The sequence below is a fragment of the Bombina bombina genome, chromosome 7 (genome assembly GCF_027579735.1).
Source record: "Bombina bombina isolate aBomBom1 chromosome 7, aBomBom1.pri, whole genome shotgun sequence".
NCBI classification, from domain to species: domain Eukaryota; kingdom Metazoa; phylum Chordata; class Amphibia; order Anura; family Bombinatoridae; genus Bombina; species Bombina bombina.
In genome coordinates, this window is record NC_069505.1 from 484711099 (window position 1) to 484728598 (window position 17500).

The 17500-nt window shown below is 38.9% G+C and overlaps 1 protein-coding gene across 1 annotated transcript in view; it reads right to left on the bottom strand.

Moving 5' to 3' along the window:
- Nucleotides 1–17500, bottom strand: part of LOC128666801 (galectin-6) — a 60265-nt gene that overhangs the window by 1838 nt on the left and 40927 nt on the right. Inside the window, exons 2-8 of the mRNA XM_053721596.1 lie at nt 16079–16167; nt 15557–15761; nt 14084–14221; nt 11056–11091; nt 10921–10950; nt 6827–6915; nt 5948–6116 (exon numbers count right to left, since the gene is read on the bottom strand). Of these exons, the coding sequence (XP_053577571.1) occupies nt 5948–6116; nt 6827–6915; nt 10921–10950; nt 11056–11091; nt 14084–14221; nt 15557–15761; nt 16079–16167 (756 nt within the window). The remainder of the gene's footprint in view (nt 1–5947; nt 6117–6826; nt 6916–10920; nt 10951–11055; nt 11092–14083; nt 14222–15556; nt 15762–16078; nt 16168–17500) is intronic.

The window sequence follows — 17500 nt, forward strand, 5'->3', positions numbered from 1 at the left end:
GAAGAACCTTTCTCCCAAAAATAGCCTCCGAGGAAGCAAAAGTGTCAAATTTGTAAAATTTGGAAAAAGTATGAAGCGAAGACCAAGTTGCAGCCTTGCAAATCTGTTCAACAGAGGTCTCATTCTTAAAGGCCCAAGTGGAAGCCACAGCTCTAGTGGAATGAGCTGTAATTCTTTCAGGAGGCTGCTGTCCAGCAGTCTCATAAGCTAAACGAATTATGCTACGAAGCCAAAAAGAGAGAGAGGTAGCAGAAGCTTTTTGACCTCTCCTCTGACCAGAGTAAACGACAAACAGGGAAGACGTTTGTCGAAAATCTTTAGTTGCCTGTAAATAAAATTTAAGGGCACAAACTACATCCAGATTGTGCAAAAGACGTTCCTTCCTCGAAGAAGGATTTGGGCACAAGGATGGAACAACAATCTCCTGATTGATATTCCTGTTAGTGACTACCTTAGGTAAGAACCCAGGCTTAGTACGCAGAACTACCTTATCCGAGTGAAAAATCAAATAAGGAGAATCACAATGTAAGGCTGATAACTCAGAGACTCTTCGAGCCGAGGAAATAGCCATTAAAAATAGAACTTTCCAAGATAACAACTTTATATCAATGGAATGAAGGGGTTCAAACGGAACACCCTGTAAAACGTTAAGAACAAGGTTTAAACTCCATGGTGGAGCCACAGCTTTAAACACAGGTTTAATCCTGGCCAAAGCCTGACAAAAAGCCTGAACGTCTGGAACTTCTGACAGACGCTTGTGTAACAGAATGGACAGAGCTGAGATCTGTCCCTTTAAGGAGCTAGCGGATAACCCCTTTTCTAAACCTTCTTGTAGAAAAGACAATATCCTAGGAATCCTAACCTTACTCCAAGAGTAACCTTTGGATTCGCACCAATATAGGTATTTACGCCATATTTTATGGTAAATCTTTCTGGTAACAGGCTTCCTAGCCTGTATTAAGGTATCAATAACTGACTCAGAAAAAACACGCTTTGATAAGATCAAGCGTTCAATTTCCAAGCAGTCAGCTTCAGAGAAGTTAGATTTTGATGTTTGAAAGGACCCTGAATCAGAAGGTCCTGTTTCAGAGGTAACGACCAAGGTGGACAGAATGACATGTCCACCAGATCTGTATACCAAGTCCTGCGTGGCCATGCAGGCGCTATTAGAATCACTGATGCTTTCTCCTGTTTGATTCTGGCAATCAATCGAGGAAGCATTGGGAAAGGTGGAAACACATGAGCCATCCTGAAGGTCCATGGTGCTGTCAAGGCATCTATCAGGACCGCTCCCGGATCCCTGGATCTGGACCCGTAGCGCGGAAGCTTGGCGTTCTGTCGAGACGCCATGAGATCTATCTCTGGTTTGCCCCAACGTCGAAGTATTTGGGCAAAGACCTCTGGATGAAGTTCCCACTCCCCCGGATGAAAAGTCTGACGACTTAAGAAATCCGCCTCCCAGTTCTCCACTCCCGGGATGTGGATTGCAGACAGGTGGCAAGAGTGAGACTCTGCCCAGCGAATTATCTTCGATACTTCCATCATTGCTAGGGAGCTTCTTGTCCCTCCCTGATGGTTGATATAAGCTACAGTCGTGATGTTGTCCGACTGGAACCTGATGAACCCCCGAGTTGCTAACTGGGGCCAAGCCAGAAGAGCATTGAGGACTGCTCTCAATTCCAGAATGTTTATTGGAAGAAGACTCTCCTCCTGATTCCATAGTCCCTGAGCCTTCAGAGAATTCCAGACAGCGCCCCAACCTAGTAGGCTGGCGTCTGTTGTTACAATTGACCAGTCTGGCCTGCTGAATGGCATTCCCCTGGACAGATGTGGCCGATAAAGCCACCATAGAAGAGAATTTCTGGTCTCTTGAATGGAATGAAGGACACGGCATGCACTTTGAAGTTTTGTTAACCTGTCCTCTGTCAGGTAAATCTTCATTTCTACAGAATCTATCAGAGTCCCCAGGAAGGGAACTCTTGTGAGTGGAAAGAGAGAACTTTTCTCTTCGTTCACTTTCCATCCATGCGACCTTAGAAATGCCAGTACTATCTCTGTATGAGATTTGGCAGTTTGAAAGCTTGAAGCTTGTATCAGTATGTCGTCTAAGTACGGAGCTACTGAAATTCCTTGCGGTCTTAGTACCGCCAGAAGAGTGCCCAGAACATTTGTGAAGATTCTTGGAGCCGTAGCCAGTCCGAATGGAAGAGCTACAAACTGGTAATGCTGCCTGTCTAAAAAGGCAAACCTTAGATACCGGTAATGACTTCTGTGAATCGGTATGTGAAGGTAAGCATCCTTTAAATCCACTGTGGTCAAGTACTGACCCTCTTGGATCATGGGCAAAATTGTTCGAATAGTTTCCATCTTGAACGATGGAACTCTTAGGAATTTGTTTAGGATCTTTAAATCCAAGATTGGCCTGAAGGTTCCCTCTTTTTTGGGAACTACAAACAGATTTGAGTAAAACCCTTGTCCTTGTTCCAACCGCGGAACTGGATGGATCACTCCCATTAATAAAAGATCTTGTACGCAGCGTAGAAACGCTTCCTTCTTTGTTAGGTTTGTTGACAACCTTGACAGATGAAATCTCCCTCTTGGGGGAGAGGATTTGAAGTCCAGAAGGTATCCCTGAGATATGATCTCTAACGCCCAGGGATCCTGAACATCTCTTGCCCAAGCCTGGGCGAAGAGGGAAAGTCTGCCCCCCACTAGATCCGGTCCCGGATCGGGGGCCCTCAATTCATGCTGTCTTAGGGGCAGCAGCAGGTTTTCTGGCCTGTTTGCCCCTGTTCCAGGACTGGTTAGGTTTCCAGCCTTGTCTGTAGCGAGCAACAGCTCCTTCCTGTTTTGGTGCAGAGGAAGTTGATGCTGCTCCTGCTTTGAAATTACGAAAGGAACGAAAATTGGACTGTCTAGCCTTGGCTTTGGCCTTGTCCTGAGGCAGGGCATGACCTTTACCTCCTGTAATGTCATCAATAATCTCTTTCAAGCCGGGCCCGAATAAGGTCTGCCCTTTGAAAGGAATATTAAGCAATTTAGATTTAGACGAAACATCAGCTGACCAGGATTTTAGCCACAGAGCTCTGCGTGCCTGAATGGCGAATCCTGAATTTTTAGCCGCAAGTTTAGTTAAATGTACTACGGCATCTGAAATAAATGAATTAGCTAACTTAAGGAATTTAAGTTTGTGTGTGATGTCATCTAGTGTGGATGATTGAAGTGTCTCTTCCAGAGACTCAAACCAAAATGCTGCTGCAGCCGTGACAGGCGCAATACATGCAAGAGGTTGCAATATAAACCCTTGTTGAACAAACATTTTCTTAAGGTAACCCTCTAATTTTTTATCCATTGGATCTGAAAAAGCACAGCTATCCTCCACTGGGATAGTGGTACGCTTAGCTAAAGTAGAAACTGCTCCCTCCACCTTAGGGACCATTTGCCATAAGTCCCGTGTGGCGGCGTCTATTGGAAACATTTTTCTGAATATAGGAGGGGGAGAGAAAGGCACACCGGGTCTATCCCACTCCTTAGTAACAATGTCAGTAAGTCTCTTAGGTATAGGAAAAACGTCAGTACTCGTCGGTACCGCAAAATATTTATCCAACCTACACATTTTTTCTGGGATTGCAACTGTGTTACAATCATTCAGAGCCGCTAATACCTCCCCTAGTAACACACGGAGGTTCTCAAGCTTAAATTTAAAATTTGAAATGTCTGAGTCCAGTTTATTTGGATCAGAACCGTCACCCACAGAATGAAGCTCTCCGTCTTCATGTTCTGCAAACTGTGACGCAGTATCAGACATGGCCCTTGCATTATCAGCGCACTCTGTTCTCATCCCAGAGTGATCACGTTTACCTCTTAGTTCTGGTAGTTTAGCCAAAACTTCAGTCATAACAGTAGCCATATCTTGTAATGTGATTTGTAATGGCCGCCCAGATGCACTCGGCGCTACAATATCACGCACCTCCTGAGCGGGAGATGCAGGTACTGACACGTGAGGCGAGTTAGTCGGCATAACTCTCCCCTCGTTGTTTGGTGAAATATGTTCAATTTGTACAGATTGACTATTTTTTAAAGTAGCATCAATACATTTAGTACATAAATTTCTATTGGGCTCCACTTTGGCATTAACACATATAGCACAGATATCTTCCTCTGAATCAGACATGTTTAACACACTAGCAAATAAACAGCAACTTGGAAATACTTTTCAAAGTAATTTACAAATAATATGAAAACGAACTGTGCCTTTAAGAAGCACAGAAAAATATTATAACAGATAAAATAATTAAGTTATAGCATCAATCTTTGTCAGAATATACAGTTTTAGCAAAGGATTGTTCCCCTCAGCAAATGATAACTAACCCAGGCAGCAGAAAAAAAATACACAAATAAACGTTTTTTATATCACAGTCAATACAATCAGCACAGCTCTGCTGTATGATTACTTCCCTCAAAAAAGACTCTTGAGATCCCTGAACTCTGTAGAGATGAACCGGATCATGCAGGAAGAAAATGAACCTCTGACTGAGTTTTTTCTGATGCGTAGTGAAAGCACCAAAATGGCCCCTCCCCCACACACATAACAGTGAGAGGGATCAGTGAACTGCTCTAATTTAAATCAAAACTATTGCCAAGTGGAAAAAAAGTGCCCAAAACATTTTTTCACCCAGTACCTCAGAGAAAAAAACGTTTTTACACGCCAGCAAAAAAACATTTTACCTCAATAATTAATTGTCATTTAAAACCTATTGCAAGTCCCTGCAAAATAGGTTAAGTCTATGTATACAGTTTAAAAGCCAGAGAAGTACCATTTCCCAGAAAACTGAAGTGTAAAATATACATACATGACAGCCTGATATCAGCTACATCTACTGCATTCAAGGCTGAGTTTACATTATAACGGTATGGCAGGATTTTCTCATCAATTCCATGTCAGAAAATAATAAACTGCTACATACCTCTTTGCAGATTAATCTGCCTGCTGTCCCCTGATCTGAAGTTTACCTCACTCCTCAGATGGCCGAGAAACAGCAATATGATCTTAACTACTCCGGCTAAAATCATAGAAAAACTCAGGTAGATTCTTCTTCAAATTCTACCAGAGAAGGAATAACACACTCCGGTGCTATTATAAAATAACAAACTTTTGATTGAAGATATAAAAACTAAATATATCACCATAGTCCTCTCACACATCCTATCTAGTCGTTGGGTGCAAGAGAATGACTGGAGGTGACGTAGAGGGGAGGAGCTATATAGCAACTCTGCTGGGTGAATCCTCTTGCACTTCCTGTAGGGGAGCAGTTAATATCCCACAAGTAATGATGACCCGTGGACTGATCACACTTAACAGAAGAAAAGACTGTGCGCATTTTGTTAGTGGAAGTAAATTGAAAAGATATTTAAAATTGTGTATTCTATATGAATCATGACAGTTTAATGTTGACTTTACGTTTTCTTTACACCATAGAACTATGAAGTGACCTGTAATAGCCTTATGTAAAACTGAGGGAATTTTATTTAATATTAATTTGTAACAAAACACTACACCAGTGATGGTGAACCTTGGCCCTCCAGATGTTTCAGAACTACATTTTCCATGATGCTTAGGCACTGTGCAGTCCAGTCGAGCATCATGGGAAATGTAGTTCTAAAACATCTGGAGTGCCAAGGTTCACCATCACTGCCCTACACTATATTGTAGATTGGCACAGCTCCATAGAAATGCATATTTACTGTGACCTCTCGAGAGCAAAGTTTGGACACCCCTGGTATAGACCATATACATTTTTATTCTTCATGAACCTATAAACCAACACTTTTGTACAGCCATGTTTGTGTTCAACATTAGTAGGGAGTAGCACTAGAAACTCATGGAACAAGCTGTATCAAACACAACTTTTCTACCTTTTAAATAGAGTAACACATTGACACTCACATCAAAGAAGTCTCCTTGTTTGAAGGGGAATTTGGTGGCTAGCTCCTTATCCTCTGTTCCCCAGGTTCCATTCACAAAGCTGTTCCTGATCAAAGCAGACTTGTTGATACGAGGATTGATGTGGAAAGGAATTTCACCGGAGAAGCTGACCTTGAAGTTAATGCCAAAGCTAAAGAAGATAAAAAATAAATAAAAAAAAGAATACACACTATGACTAGTATACAATATACAAGATATAAATGTATTAAAGTTGTCACACTAGGAACCAGAGGTGGGACCAAATCATTGTAAAGTCACAAGTCAAGTCAAAACAGGCAAGTCCACGTCAAGTTGCAAGTCCTTCAATTTAAGTTTCCAGTGTCAAACAAGTCATTAGTGCTTGTGCCCAATTTAATATCAGAGCATTAATTACTATAGTAAATTTATAGCAAGAAGGCTTTTAAATATGTTTATCACTTCCCAGTTCCATTTTTATGTGGTATTAGGTATGAACTATTTTCACTAAGGTCATCCCATATATCTCTATATCTCAGTTTAATTTGTCTGCCTAGGGATGTGCTTTACAACTCTAAGCTTTGGTTTTAGAAAGTACAAAGTCTTTCCAAGTCAGAGGGCTTGAGTCTAAGTCAAGTTGCGAGTCATTGTTATCAAAGTCTGTTGAGTCGCAAGTCTCCTTTGAGTATGTCAAGTCAACTTGCAATTATCAAATTTGTGACTCAAGTCCAAGTCAAGTCCAAGTCATGCGACTCGAGTCCACAACCCTCCCAGGAACATATAATGCACTCCACCCTTTGTCTTGAAAAGCATCACACCTACAAAGAGCATTCCAACATCCATACTCTACATGCAAACCAACTATGACACCAATACAATCCTTACTTTTTAGCGTTGGAGTTCACAATCCCTTTTATAACCACAGTACGTTTTGGTATCATCCCCCCACGGATAGCTGCAGTGTAAGGAACAGACTGAAAGAGAAACCAGGTTATTTAACCAAGATTCTTTATTTTAACAGTTAAAGGGACAATGTACTATCATTTTTTTACTCTCCTTTAATTTGTTCCCAAATGATCTATTTTATTAGCTGCAATGTATTAAATTATTTTCAAACAGCTTATTTAACTTTATTTGGTTAATTGAAACAGTTAATTTTGCCTGTGGTATCCCCACTTATACTGAAAATGTTAGTAATATAAGGGGACACATTGTGTATATATATATATATATATATATATATATATATATATATATATATATATATATATATATATATATCCATATATCCACACACACACATATATATATATATATATATATATACACACACATATATATTTATATATACATATATATACATACACATACATACACACATAACTAACTCTTCCATTGTTACTTTTTATCTTAGTTGTGAGCTTGTAAGTGAGTGCTGGACTTTTTCTGTGTGCTATATTATCGTATATATTTTTTGTAATTTACCCATTTGGCATGTGCACCCAGACTTGTTTGGGGTTAACTGCCTGTGGCTCTGTGGACGTTGCAGCTTCTTGAGAGTGCTGTTTTTGCACCCAGGGCTGTGCACGTTGCAGGGTCATGGGATGTTTACCCGGTCCGGCCTGAGAGTGCTGTCCCCTTTTGTTTTGTGTATATATATATATATATATATATATATATATATATATATATATATATATATATATATATATATATATATATATATAAAAACAAAAAGGAGTGCCGATTTTTTTGCCAATGGGACGACTACCCAAGTAAGACTACGGATGCTCCTGGATACTCCTATCTGCCATAGCATCTCTGTAACATCTTTGTATCATTACAACTTGGAGCAACACTATTGCAAGTACAAGGAGGCGTGTCTTCACACGGATCCTGAAACAGCATGGTGGAGCCGCATGGAAGTAAAAATTTGAACAGCCGACTTCACACAGCATGGAGTTTGATACAGCTAAGCCACTGACCAACCCAAAGGTTTGATTGATTATATGAAGAGAGGATAAAGAGGTCTAAAATTGGGCACCAAGAATCGCTAAGTAAGTGAACTTTTCCTCCACAATCTGCCGTATATCCTTGGGACCTGAGTGCAGTGAATACCGCAGTCCGTTTATATGCTATGAATCTGCTGTTATGGCGAGAGGGAGATATGCTGAAGTTGAGTGGAGCTGCACATATGTAAAACAGTGTATACTGTAGCTTCTATTATTGCCTACCTGGGCTAGGGTATTGAGTGCGGTGAATACCGCGGTTCATGTACAGGTTTTGAATTTAATCTTAAGGCATGATGGAGAGATGTTGAAGTGGAGCGGAGTTATGCATATGTAAAACAGTGTACACTGTAATTTCTATTATTCCCTGTCTGGCTAAAGGGATACACACACAGGAACAAACGTATACTCTTGCTCACACACACATAGGAACAGACTTATACTCTTGCTCGCGCACACACACAAACTGTCACTCTTAGACAAACACACATACATAAACGGGAACAAAATGACGATTTTGTTCACACACAAGAACAAACTCATACTCTTGCTCACACACACACACACACACAGGAACAAACTCATACTCTTGCTCACACACACAGGAACAAACTTACTCTCTTGCTCTCTCACACACACAGGAACAAACTTACTCTCTTACTCTTACACACAAACACAGGAACAAACTCACTCTCTTGCTCATACAAATACACAAGAACAAACTCACTCTTGCTACCACACACAAACAAACTCACACTCTTGCTCACACACTCAGGAACAAACTCACTCTCTTGCTCATACAAACACACACAAACGCAGGAACAAACTCACTCTCTTGCTCATTTGCCCACAAAAACACAGGAACAAACTCATACACACGCAAGAACAAAACTTACACTTTTGCTCACACACACACAGGAACAAACTCACACTTTTGCTCACACACACACACGCAAGAACAAACTCACACTTTTGCTCACACACGCAAGAACAAACTCACACTCTTGCTCACACACAATCAGGAACAAACTCACACTCTTGCTCACACACAATCAAGAACAAACTCACACTCTTGCTCACACACAATCAAGAACAAACTCACACTCTTGCACACACACACACAATCAGGAACAAACTCACACTCTTGCTCACACACAATCAGGAACAAACTCACACTCTTGCTCACACATAATCAGGAACAAACTCACACTCTTGCTCACACACAATCAGGAACAAACTCACACTCTTGCTCACACACAATCAGGAACAAACTCACACTCTTGCTCACACACAATCAGGAACAAACTCACACTCTTGCTCACACACACGCGCAAGAACCAAACTCACATTCTTGCTCTCACACACACACAGGAACAAACTTACTCTTGCTCACACACGCAGGAACAAACTCACACTCTTGCTCACACACAGGAACACACTCACACTATTGCTCATACATACAAAGGAACAAACTCACACTTTTGCTTACACACACACACACACACACACACACAGGAACAAACTAACACTCTTGCACACACATACACAGGAACAAACTAACACTCTTGCACACACATACACAGGAACAAACTAACACTCTTGCACACACATACACACACAGGAACAAAGTAACACTCTTGCACACACAGGAACAAACTAACACTCTTGCACACACAGAGGAACAAACTTACACATTTGCTTGCAGTGACACACATACATATAAAGCCTACTTTAACACAAATAGAGAAACATTGACACTTACATGCCAGTTGTTGATCTCTTATCTCCTACAGCACAACACCAGGGGCTAAGCTTCATTCTGAGCATTAGCTGGCGCCTACACCTGTTTTTCACCTGAGCACCAGCTATAGAATGTTAGCCTAGCAAATGATGACTCACACAGGCATCCACTCCCATATTTATACTAGGTGCTAGCGACACACTTGCAACATTATCCGATTGGTTGTGCTTCCTCTCCCTCACGGACACACGCACCAATCAGATAATGCAAATATGTCAGAGGGCAGATACGCTCCAGAACGCTCTGTTCTAATCAGAGCCTTGGGCGTTGCAAACGCCTCTGGGATCCTAGCATTGGGCCTCATATCCGTTCCCAGAGGTGGTTGCGGCGCCCGAGGCTCTGATTAGAACAGTTAGAACTTCTGATTAGAACTCTGGAGCGTATCTGCCCTCAGCCATTGTTGCATTATCTGATTGTTCCGCATGTCCGTGAGGGGATGTTGCAAGTGTCGCTAGCGCCTGGTAGTTTTGTGAGTCAGTGAACGAGAACTTCAGAATGAGGGAACGAGCAGACTATGAAAATTAAAGTAAAACAGCTGTGCCACAATTGGTACAGTGGCAATGTGAGGTACAACAAATATTTATGAACAGTAACTGAGACTTTAGTACCTGCACTACCACTGGACTTATTAATATCATCTACAGTGGCAACAGGAGGCAATTGCTGTATGCTTGCAAAATTCCAGAGGGGGGGGGGGAGAAGTACCGACCCCCCCTCTGGACACCCATGTTTCCCACAGTTCTCACTATGTATTGGTGTTTGAGAAAATTGTGAGGAATAATATAGGGAAGACTTGTGTAAACAATTAGACAGATATGCTAATTAGACTACAAGCTCAGCCCATTTGACTGGGTTGTGGTTTAAATTAGCAAAAACAGCTATTTCATATAGAAAAATATACTTAACCTCTTAGCAACATACTCTGTATACTTAATCTCCCTTCAGCAGGCCTCCTAAAATAGTGCGGTCTTGCCACTGGTGGCGAGAGCCGCGCTCTTAAAATAAGAAGGTACGTCGCTGGTCGTTAAGGGGTTAAATGAGCCCTTTTTTTAAAAATAAACATTGCAGCTGGTATAACAAGTCATTGGAAACACCTTAAGGGAAACCATTTTTACAATACACTGTCCCTTTAAGAAGTTTAGGGTAAGTATTTAGGAGTTAATACATACCGGGTTCAAGGCAGGTGGTCCAAGCATGGGCTATATGAAAAGATAAAGTAAGAAGAGAACAAGGTAAGCAAATAATTTACTCAGTAATGGAGCATGCACTTACACCAGACCATTCCCCCACCAGATAATACTTACCGGGAGTCCACTTTGTGGAGCAGACATTTGTAGACTCTGTAATAAAATATACTTCAGTTAGATATGAATCCAACTGGACACTGGAAAGACCTGTCCACTCAGATAATAATTTGAGAATATGAGGAATATGACCGTCATATATACTGAATGCCAAGTTCATATATTAATGGGATATAAAACAGTGCTTATTTAGTATAAAAAGATATCTTAAATCAAAGTAAACATAAAAAACTTAAGTTCAATTATCACCTGATTTTTACAGCAAAAGTCCTATACTGAACATGGACAGTAAACTGATTGCTGCTATATTAGATTTTTCTAGCAAAACTCCAAAGGAAAATCTGCTACTTTGCCTTCTTGAAGAAACCCCAACCCATATTGAAATGACTTCTATTAAAGGGACAGTCTAGTCCAAAAAAAAATCTTTCATGTTTCAAATAGGGCATGTCATTTTAAACAACTTTCCAATTTACTTTTATCACCAATTTTGCTTTGTTCTCTTGGTATTCTTAGTTGAAAGCTAAACCTGGGAGGTTCATATGCTAATGTCTTAAACCTTGAAGGCCGCCTCTAATCTAAATGCATTTTGATAGTTTTTCACCACTAGAGGGCATTAGTTCACGTGTTTCATATAGATAACATTGAGCTCATGCACATGAATTTACCATGGAGACAGCTCTGATTGGCTAAAATGCAAGTCTGTCAAAAGAACTGAAATAAGGGGGCAGTCTGCTGAGGCTTAGATACAAAGTAATTAGAGGTAAAACGTCTATAATTATAACTGTGTTGGTTATGCAAAACTGGGGAATTGGGAATTAAGGGATTATCTATCTTTTAAAACAACAAAAATTCTGGTGTTGACTGTCCCTTTAAGTATAACTGTAGCTTAATGCATTTTTATTACAACAATGAAACTGGCTGTTTTATATCCCTTTAAAAGGGGTCAGTCTACACTTCAGTCATCTTAAAGTCTTACTTTTAAACTAAGCTAAAAATAGCCTCCTGCAGCCATTTCTATATCATGCAGCAGGAACAGTAAAAAAGTTATTTTAAAACAAATATTGTTTCTGGCTACTTTGAAATGGCCGCCAAGCTCCGCCCACTGATGACATCATGATCTTTAGGTTTACACCTGATTCAGCTTATACAATACATTTATTAAAGAGTAATTTAAGCAAACAAGCCATGTATTACTTTCTAATCTGTCTATTTTTCAGCTAACTAAAAATATATTTATATATACAGAATAATATTCACACCGAAACTATCTTGTATGCCCACTGCTATTGCAAAGAATAGCGCGAATAGAGAGTAAATGAATAGAGAAATCAGGTGAGGGAGAGTGGGCAGGATAACACTATTTAACAGAAAAGTAGAAATGTGCACGTTTTGTTTTGTTTCGTACCGATTCAGTTTTCTTTAATTTCGTTTCGGATGCATTCAGATTGATTCATTATAGAAGTCATTTGTTTCGGAAGCACTCGGAAGTTCGTTAAATTCGGATTCACTTGTTCTGTTATGTTACGTTGATTCAAATGGATCAAACCAACACAAAAGGAATTATTTCACTGTTCTATATCACTATATTTATTTGTAATATATCTATTCTTTTTTTTTCTTTTTTTTTTTTAAATCAGCTTTATTTGTTATCAAGGTCATCATGTCACAAATTCGGAGGCACAGCTCCCAATTGCATACAAAGGCTGATTCATTTTAAAATATTTAACATTTTTAAACTGTAATAACAAACCAAAACAGTAAATATTAATCTTAATCATGTGTGTTGGAATGTTCTAATAAATCCTATTTTGACTGCAAATCTTTCTTGTCTATGCGTTTTATTTGATCTCAGGTCTTTCCGTCAGTATAATGATTCCTATCTATTCATCTGATATAATTTCCAAAGGTGATATGTTTAGGTCTTGTTCAGTGTGTTAATGGTATTGTTCCCATAGCGCAACTATTTCGGCGTATATATCCATTTGGATCTCGATTTTTTTTTTTTTTTAATAATAAATATGGAACGGCAAAGGAATTGTGATTAGTAAAGAGAGAGACTATCGCGCCATGGCCATTCGAATAAAACAAATTAATCCAAACTAGTTCAGATTTTTCGCTACAAATTAATTTGGATTAGTTTAGTTTAGTTACTAGGGTGATGGCAGCAGTTTTATAACAATGTTATACATTAGCAAGAGCACTAGATGGCAGCAGTTTTATAACAATGTTATACATTAGCAAGAGCACTAAATGGCAGCAGTTTTATAACAGTGTTATACATTAGCAGGAGCACTAGATGGCAGCAGTTTTATAACAATGTTATACATTAGCAAGAGCACTAAATGGCAGCAGTTTTATAACAATGTTATACATTAGCAAGAGCACTAGATGGCAGCAGTTTTATAACAATGTTATACATTAGCAAGAGCACTAGATGGCAGCAGTTTTATAACAATGTTATACATTAGCAAGAGCACTAGATGGCAGCAGTTTTATAACAATGTTATACATTTGCAAGAGCACTAGATGGCAGCAGTTTTATAACAATGTTATACATTAGCAGGAGCACTAGATGGCAGCAGTTTTATAACAATGTTATACATTAGCAAGAGCACAAGATGGCAGCAGTTTTATAACAGTGTTATACATTAGCAAGAGCACTAGATGGCAGCAGTTTTATAACAATGTTATACATTAGCTGGAGCACAAGATGGCAGCAGTTTTATAACAGTGTTATACATTAGCAAGAGCACTAGATGGCATCAGTTTTATAATAATGTTATACATTAGCAAGAGCACTAGATGGCAGCAGTTTTATAACAATGTTATACATTAGCAAGAGCACTAGATGGCAGCAGTTTTATAACAATGTTATACATTAACAAGAGCACTAGAGGGCAGCACTATTTCCTATCATGTAGGGCTTCAGGCATGTGCACATGATATCTCTTCAACAAAGAATAAGATGAGAATGAAAGAATGACATATGATATTAGAAGTAAATTCTGTGTATATAGTGTTTACTTACAGCTCCTTTAACTCCTTGTCCACATCCAATGATGCACACAGACTGCAGTGTAATGTCCCCAGTCACCTGCAGCCATTGAACCCTCTCCATAGGTAGCCGGTGGGCAAACTCATAGAATGGGGAGCCATTAACTGAAACCTAGAACAAAAAATATCACAGACGCGCGGTATTAGAGACATTCAGTGTAAGCTGGTTGTATGATGTTCTGTGATACAAATACATACTTAAAGGGACATTAAACACCAAATAAATGCTAGATAGAATGATGTATTAAAAGAAAAGATTAGTCTGAGAATAACATGTAGATGTTTTTTATAAAATTTTATTAGTTTAAATATTGACAAAATAAGTGTAAAGTTTTAGTGTCTCTAAAACAATTGGAGCGGCCATGTTGTAACTTAGGTTACCTTCTCTGCTGTGGCCAATTAGGGAAAGTTATAAATAGGTCACTAGAGTGTTCAGCCAATTGCTGTGTGGGATATAACAGTGTTCTGCACTTACATTTCTAACAGGAACTGAAAAGCTCACAATTTCAGAATGGGATAACAGGAAAAGGGGACAAAATAAATATTGTAGTTTTTGTTATATGTGCGATTTATCATGTTATATTATCATCTCAAAGTGTTTAATGTCCCTTTAAGTATTAAAGGAACAGTGTACTGTAAAAATAAATTTTACTTCCTTAAAAAATACATGAAAGTCTAAATTTAAACTTTCATGATTCTGAAAAAGCAATTTTATGCCACTTTTCAATTGAATTCTGTTATCAAAATGACATTTTTTTCTAAATAAAAGCATACCTAGGTAGTCTGAGGAGCAGCGATGCCTTACTGGGAGCTAGTTGCTGATTAGTGGATACACACATATGCTTCTTGTTATTGGCTCACCAGATGTGTTCAGCAAGCTCAAAGTAGTGCATTGTTGCTTTAGAACTGACTTTGACTATGCGTTTAAACTCTTTGCAGGAGATTAATATATAGTTATATGGAAGCATTATAGTGAAAGAATAAAGTGGTCATGATTCAGATAGAGCAGTAATTTTAAACAACTTTCCATTTTACTTTTATCATCAAAATGTTCTTTTGTTCTCTTGGTATTCTTTGTGGAAAGCTAAACCTAGGTAGGCTCATATGCTAATTTCTAAGCCTTTGAAGGCCGCCTTTGTCTCAGTGAACAGCTTTTCTTAGCTAGAAAACGCTAGAGTTCATGTGTGCCATAAAGATAACATTGTGCTCACTCCTGTGGAGTTATTTGGGAGCCAGCACTGATTGGCTAAATTACAAGTCTGTCAAAATAACTAAAATAAAGGGGAAGTCTGCAGAGGGTTAGATGCAATATAATCACAGAGGTAAAAAGTATATTAATATAACTGTGTTGGTTATGCAAAACTGGGGAATGGGAAATAAAGGAATAATCTATCTTTTTAAACAATAAAACTTCTGGTATAAACTGTCCCTTTAAATCCTAATTTACCAGATAGTTGTTTGGAGTAATCTCATAAAGAAGCCAAAAGACTTTCCCAAGCTTGAAGGGCATTTCTTTTTTCATCTCCTCTGTACCCCAAGTACCCCCCTCCGATGAGTTAAAGACAGTGCGGTCACGGCCATCATAACGAGCGTTTAGGTGAAAGGCGACATCTGAACCTTCATACTGACCAGTGGAGAAATTTACTGCGAACCTGAATAGAAAAATGTGGGCAAAAGATGAGATTACAGCAAAGGAAGTAAAAATAAATGAAGAGGAACTTAAAATCAAATGATGAAGCATTAAAATGAAAAAATAAATAAATGTGGGAATAATGAAAGATGATGGAAAAAAACGAGTAGACCTTAAGTGTAGGACCTGAGACGTTAAGAGAGAGTGATACAGAAGAACAGGGTTTGGTGAAGAATAGAGACCAGGACAGACAAAAAAAAGAGGGAGGAGGAAAATAAATTGTATAGATAATTATAAATAGGTCCGTGAATGGCTCTTCACAAAGAGAGATAATCTTACCTGTTCGCACTGCTGGGCGCTACAGCCTGAATATATACAGACATCCCAACTCGGAGACCACCCGCTATCATAGTAGTGAAAGGGACAGGCTAGATGAAAGAGAAAGCTATTAGATATATATATATATATATATATATTATTTTTTTAAGGGACACTCAAGTCAAACTTAAACTTTCATTATTCAGAGAGAGCAGCAATCTAAAACAACTTTCCAATTTATTTCCATTAACAAACAGTGCACAGTCTTTTGTTATTTATACTTTTTGAGTCACCAGCTCCTACTGAGCACGTGCAAGAATTCACAGACTATACATATATGAATTTGTATATATGAATTTGTGATTGGCTGATGGCTGTCACATGGTATGTGTATGCATTTGTTATTGGCTGACCTTATTTTGTAATATAGCTGTTTCTCCTTCTCATCCAGAACACTGCATAGTGATATAAACAGCACTCAAGTGGAAAGTTGCCTTTCTAAAATTCTTTGAGGGACGTCACCATACTGATGAGACTACTTAGATCATTTTGCCTGAGTGGAAATCTTTAGTTCGTTGGGCCCATAATTAACATTTTAATACTTATCTCTCTGGAGTGTAATTTCTTCTGATAACTACATAGACTATTATAGCCAATATTAGGCATGTCGTTCAGTGATGATCCGAATGCGGAAAAAGGTGGCCACTCGTAGCATTCGTCTCTTTTCAGAGCCGGATTTCTTCTTAAGAAAGCACAACAAATCCAGATCTTAGAGTGTTGCACAACAAATCCAGATCTTAGAGTGTTGCACAACAAATCCAGATCTTAGAGTGTTGCACAACAAATCCAGATCTTAGAGTGTTGCACAACAAATCCAGATCTTCATAAGAAGAAATCTGGCTCCAAAGAGAGACGAATGACGCGAGCAGCTGCCTTTTTCCACATGCGGATCATCACAAATGAGCATGACCAGACAATATTAAAGTATTGATTTTTTTGTATAGTTGGGGATACCACCGACTAAAGCAGTTTCAAATGTTAAAATAAAGGTAAAGGATACATGTGTAAACAATTTAATACGCTCTGTACACTGTCTCTTTAAAACTGCAATCTAAATCATGAAAGATTTATTTTGACATTGTGTCCCTTTAACATATATTAGGAGTTACTGGCATTGCATTTAGAGGAGAAAATAAAGAAACATCTGTTCACTTGTCCCTAAGCAAACAATTCCATTTGAACGTTCTATTGTCCCTACCTGAGTTCCTTCTGCGTCTATCGTCTTTATGTCGTATATATAACTCATTGTTTAATTGGGGCAAGGACCAGTGTTCTCCATTTTATTAGATCCCCATAACCCAGTAAACATAAGGAAGAAATGAACGAGTCACCTCCCAGCCTAAACACAGGCTGAAATCAAAAAGGTATATAAAAGACAATAAT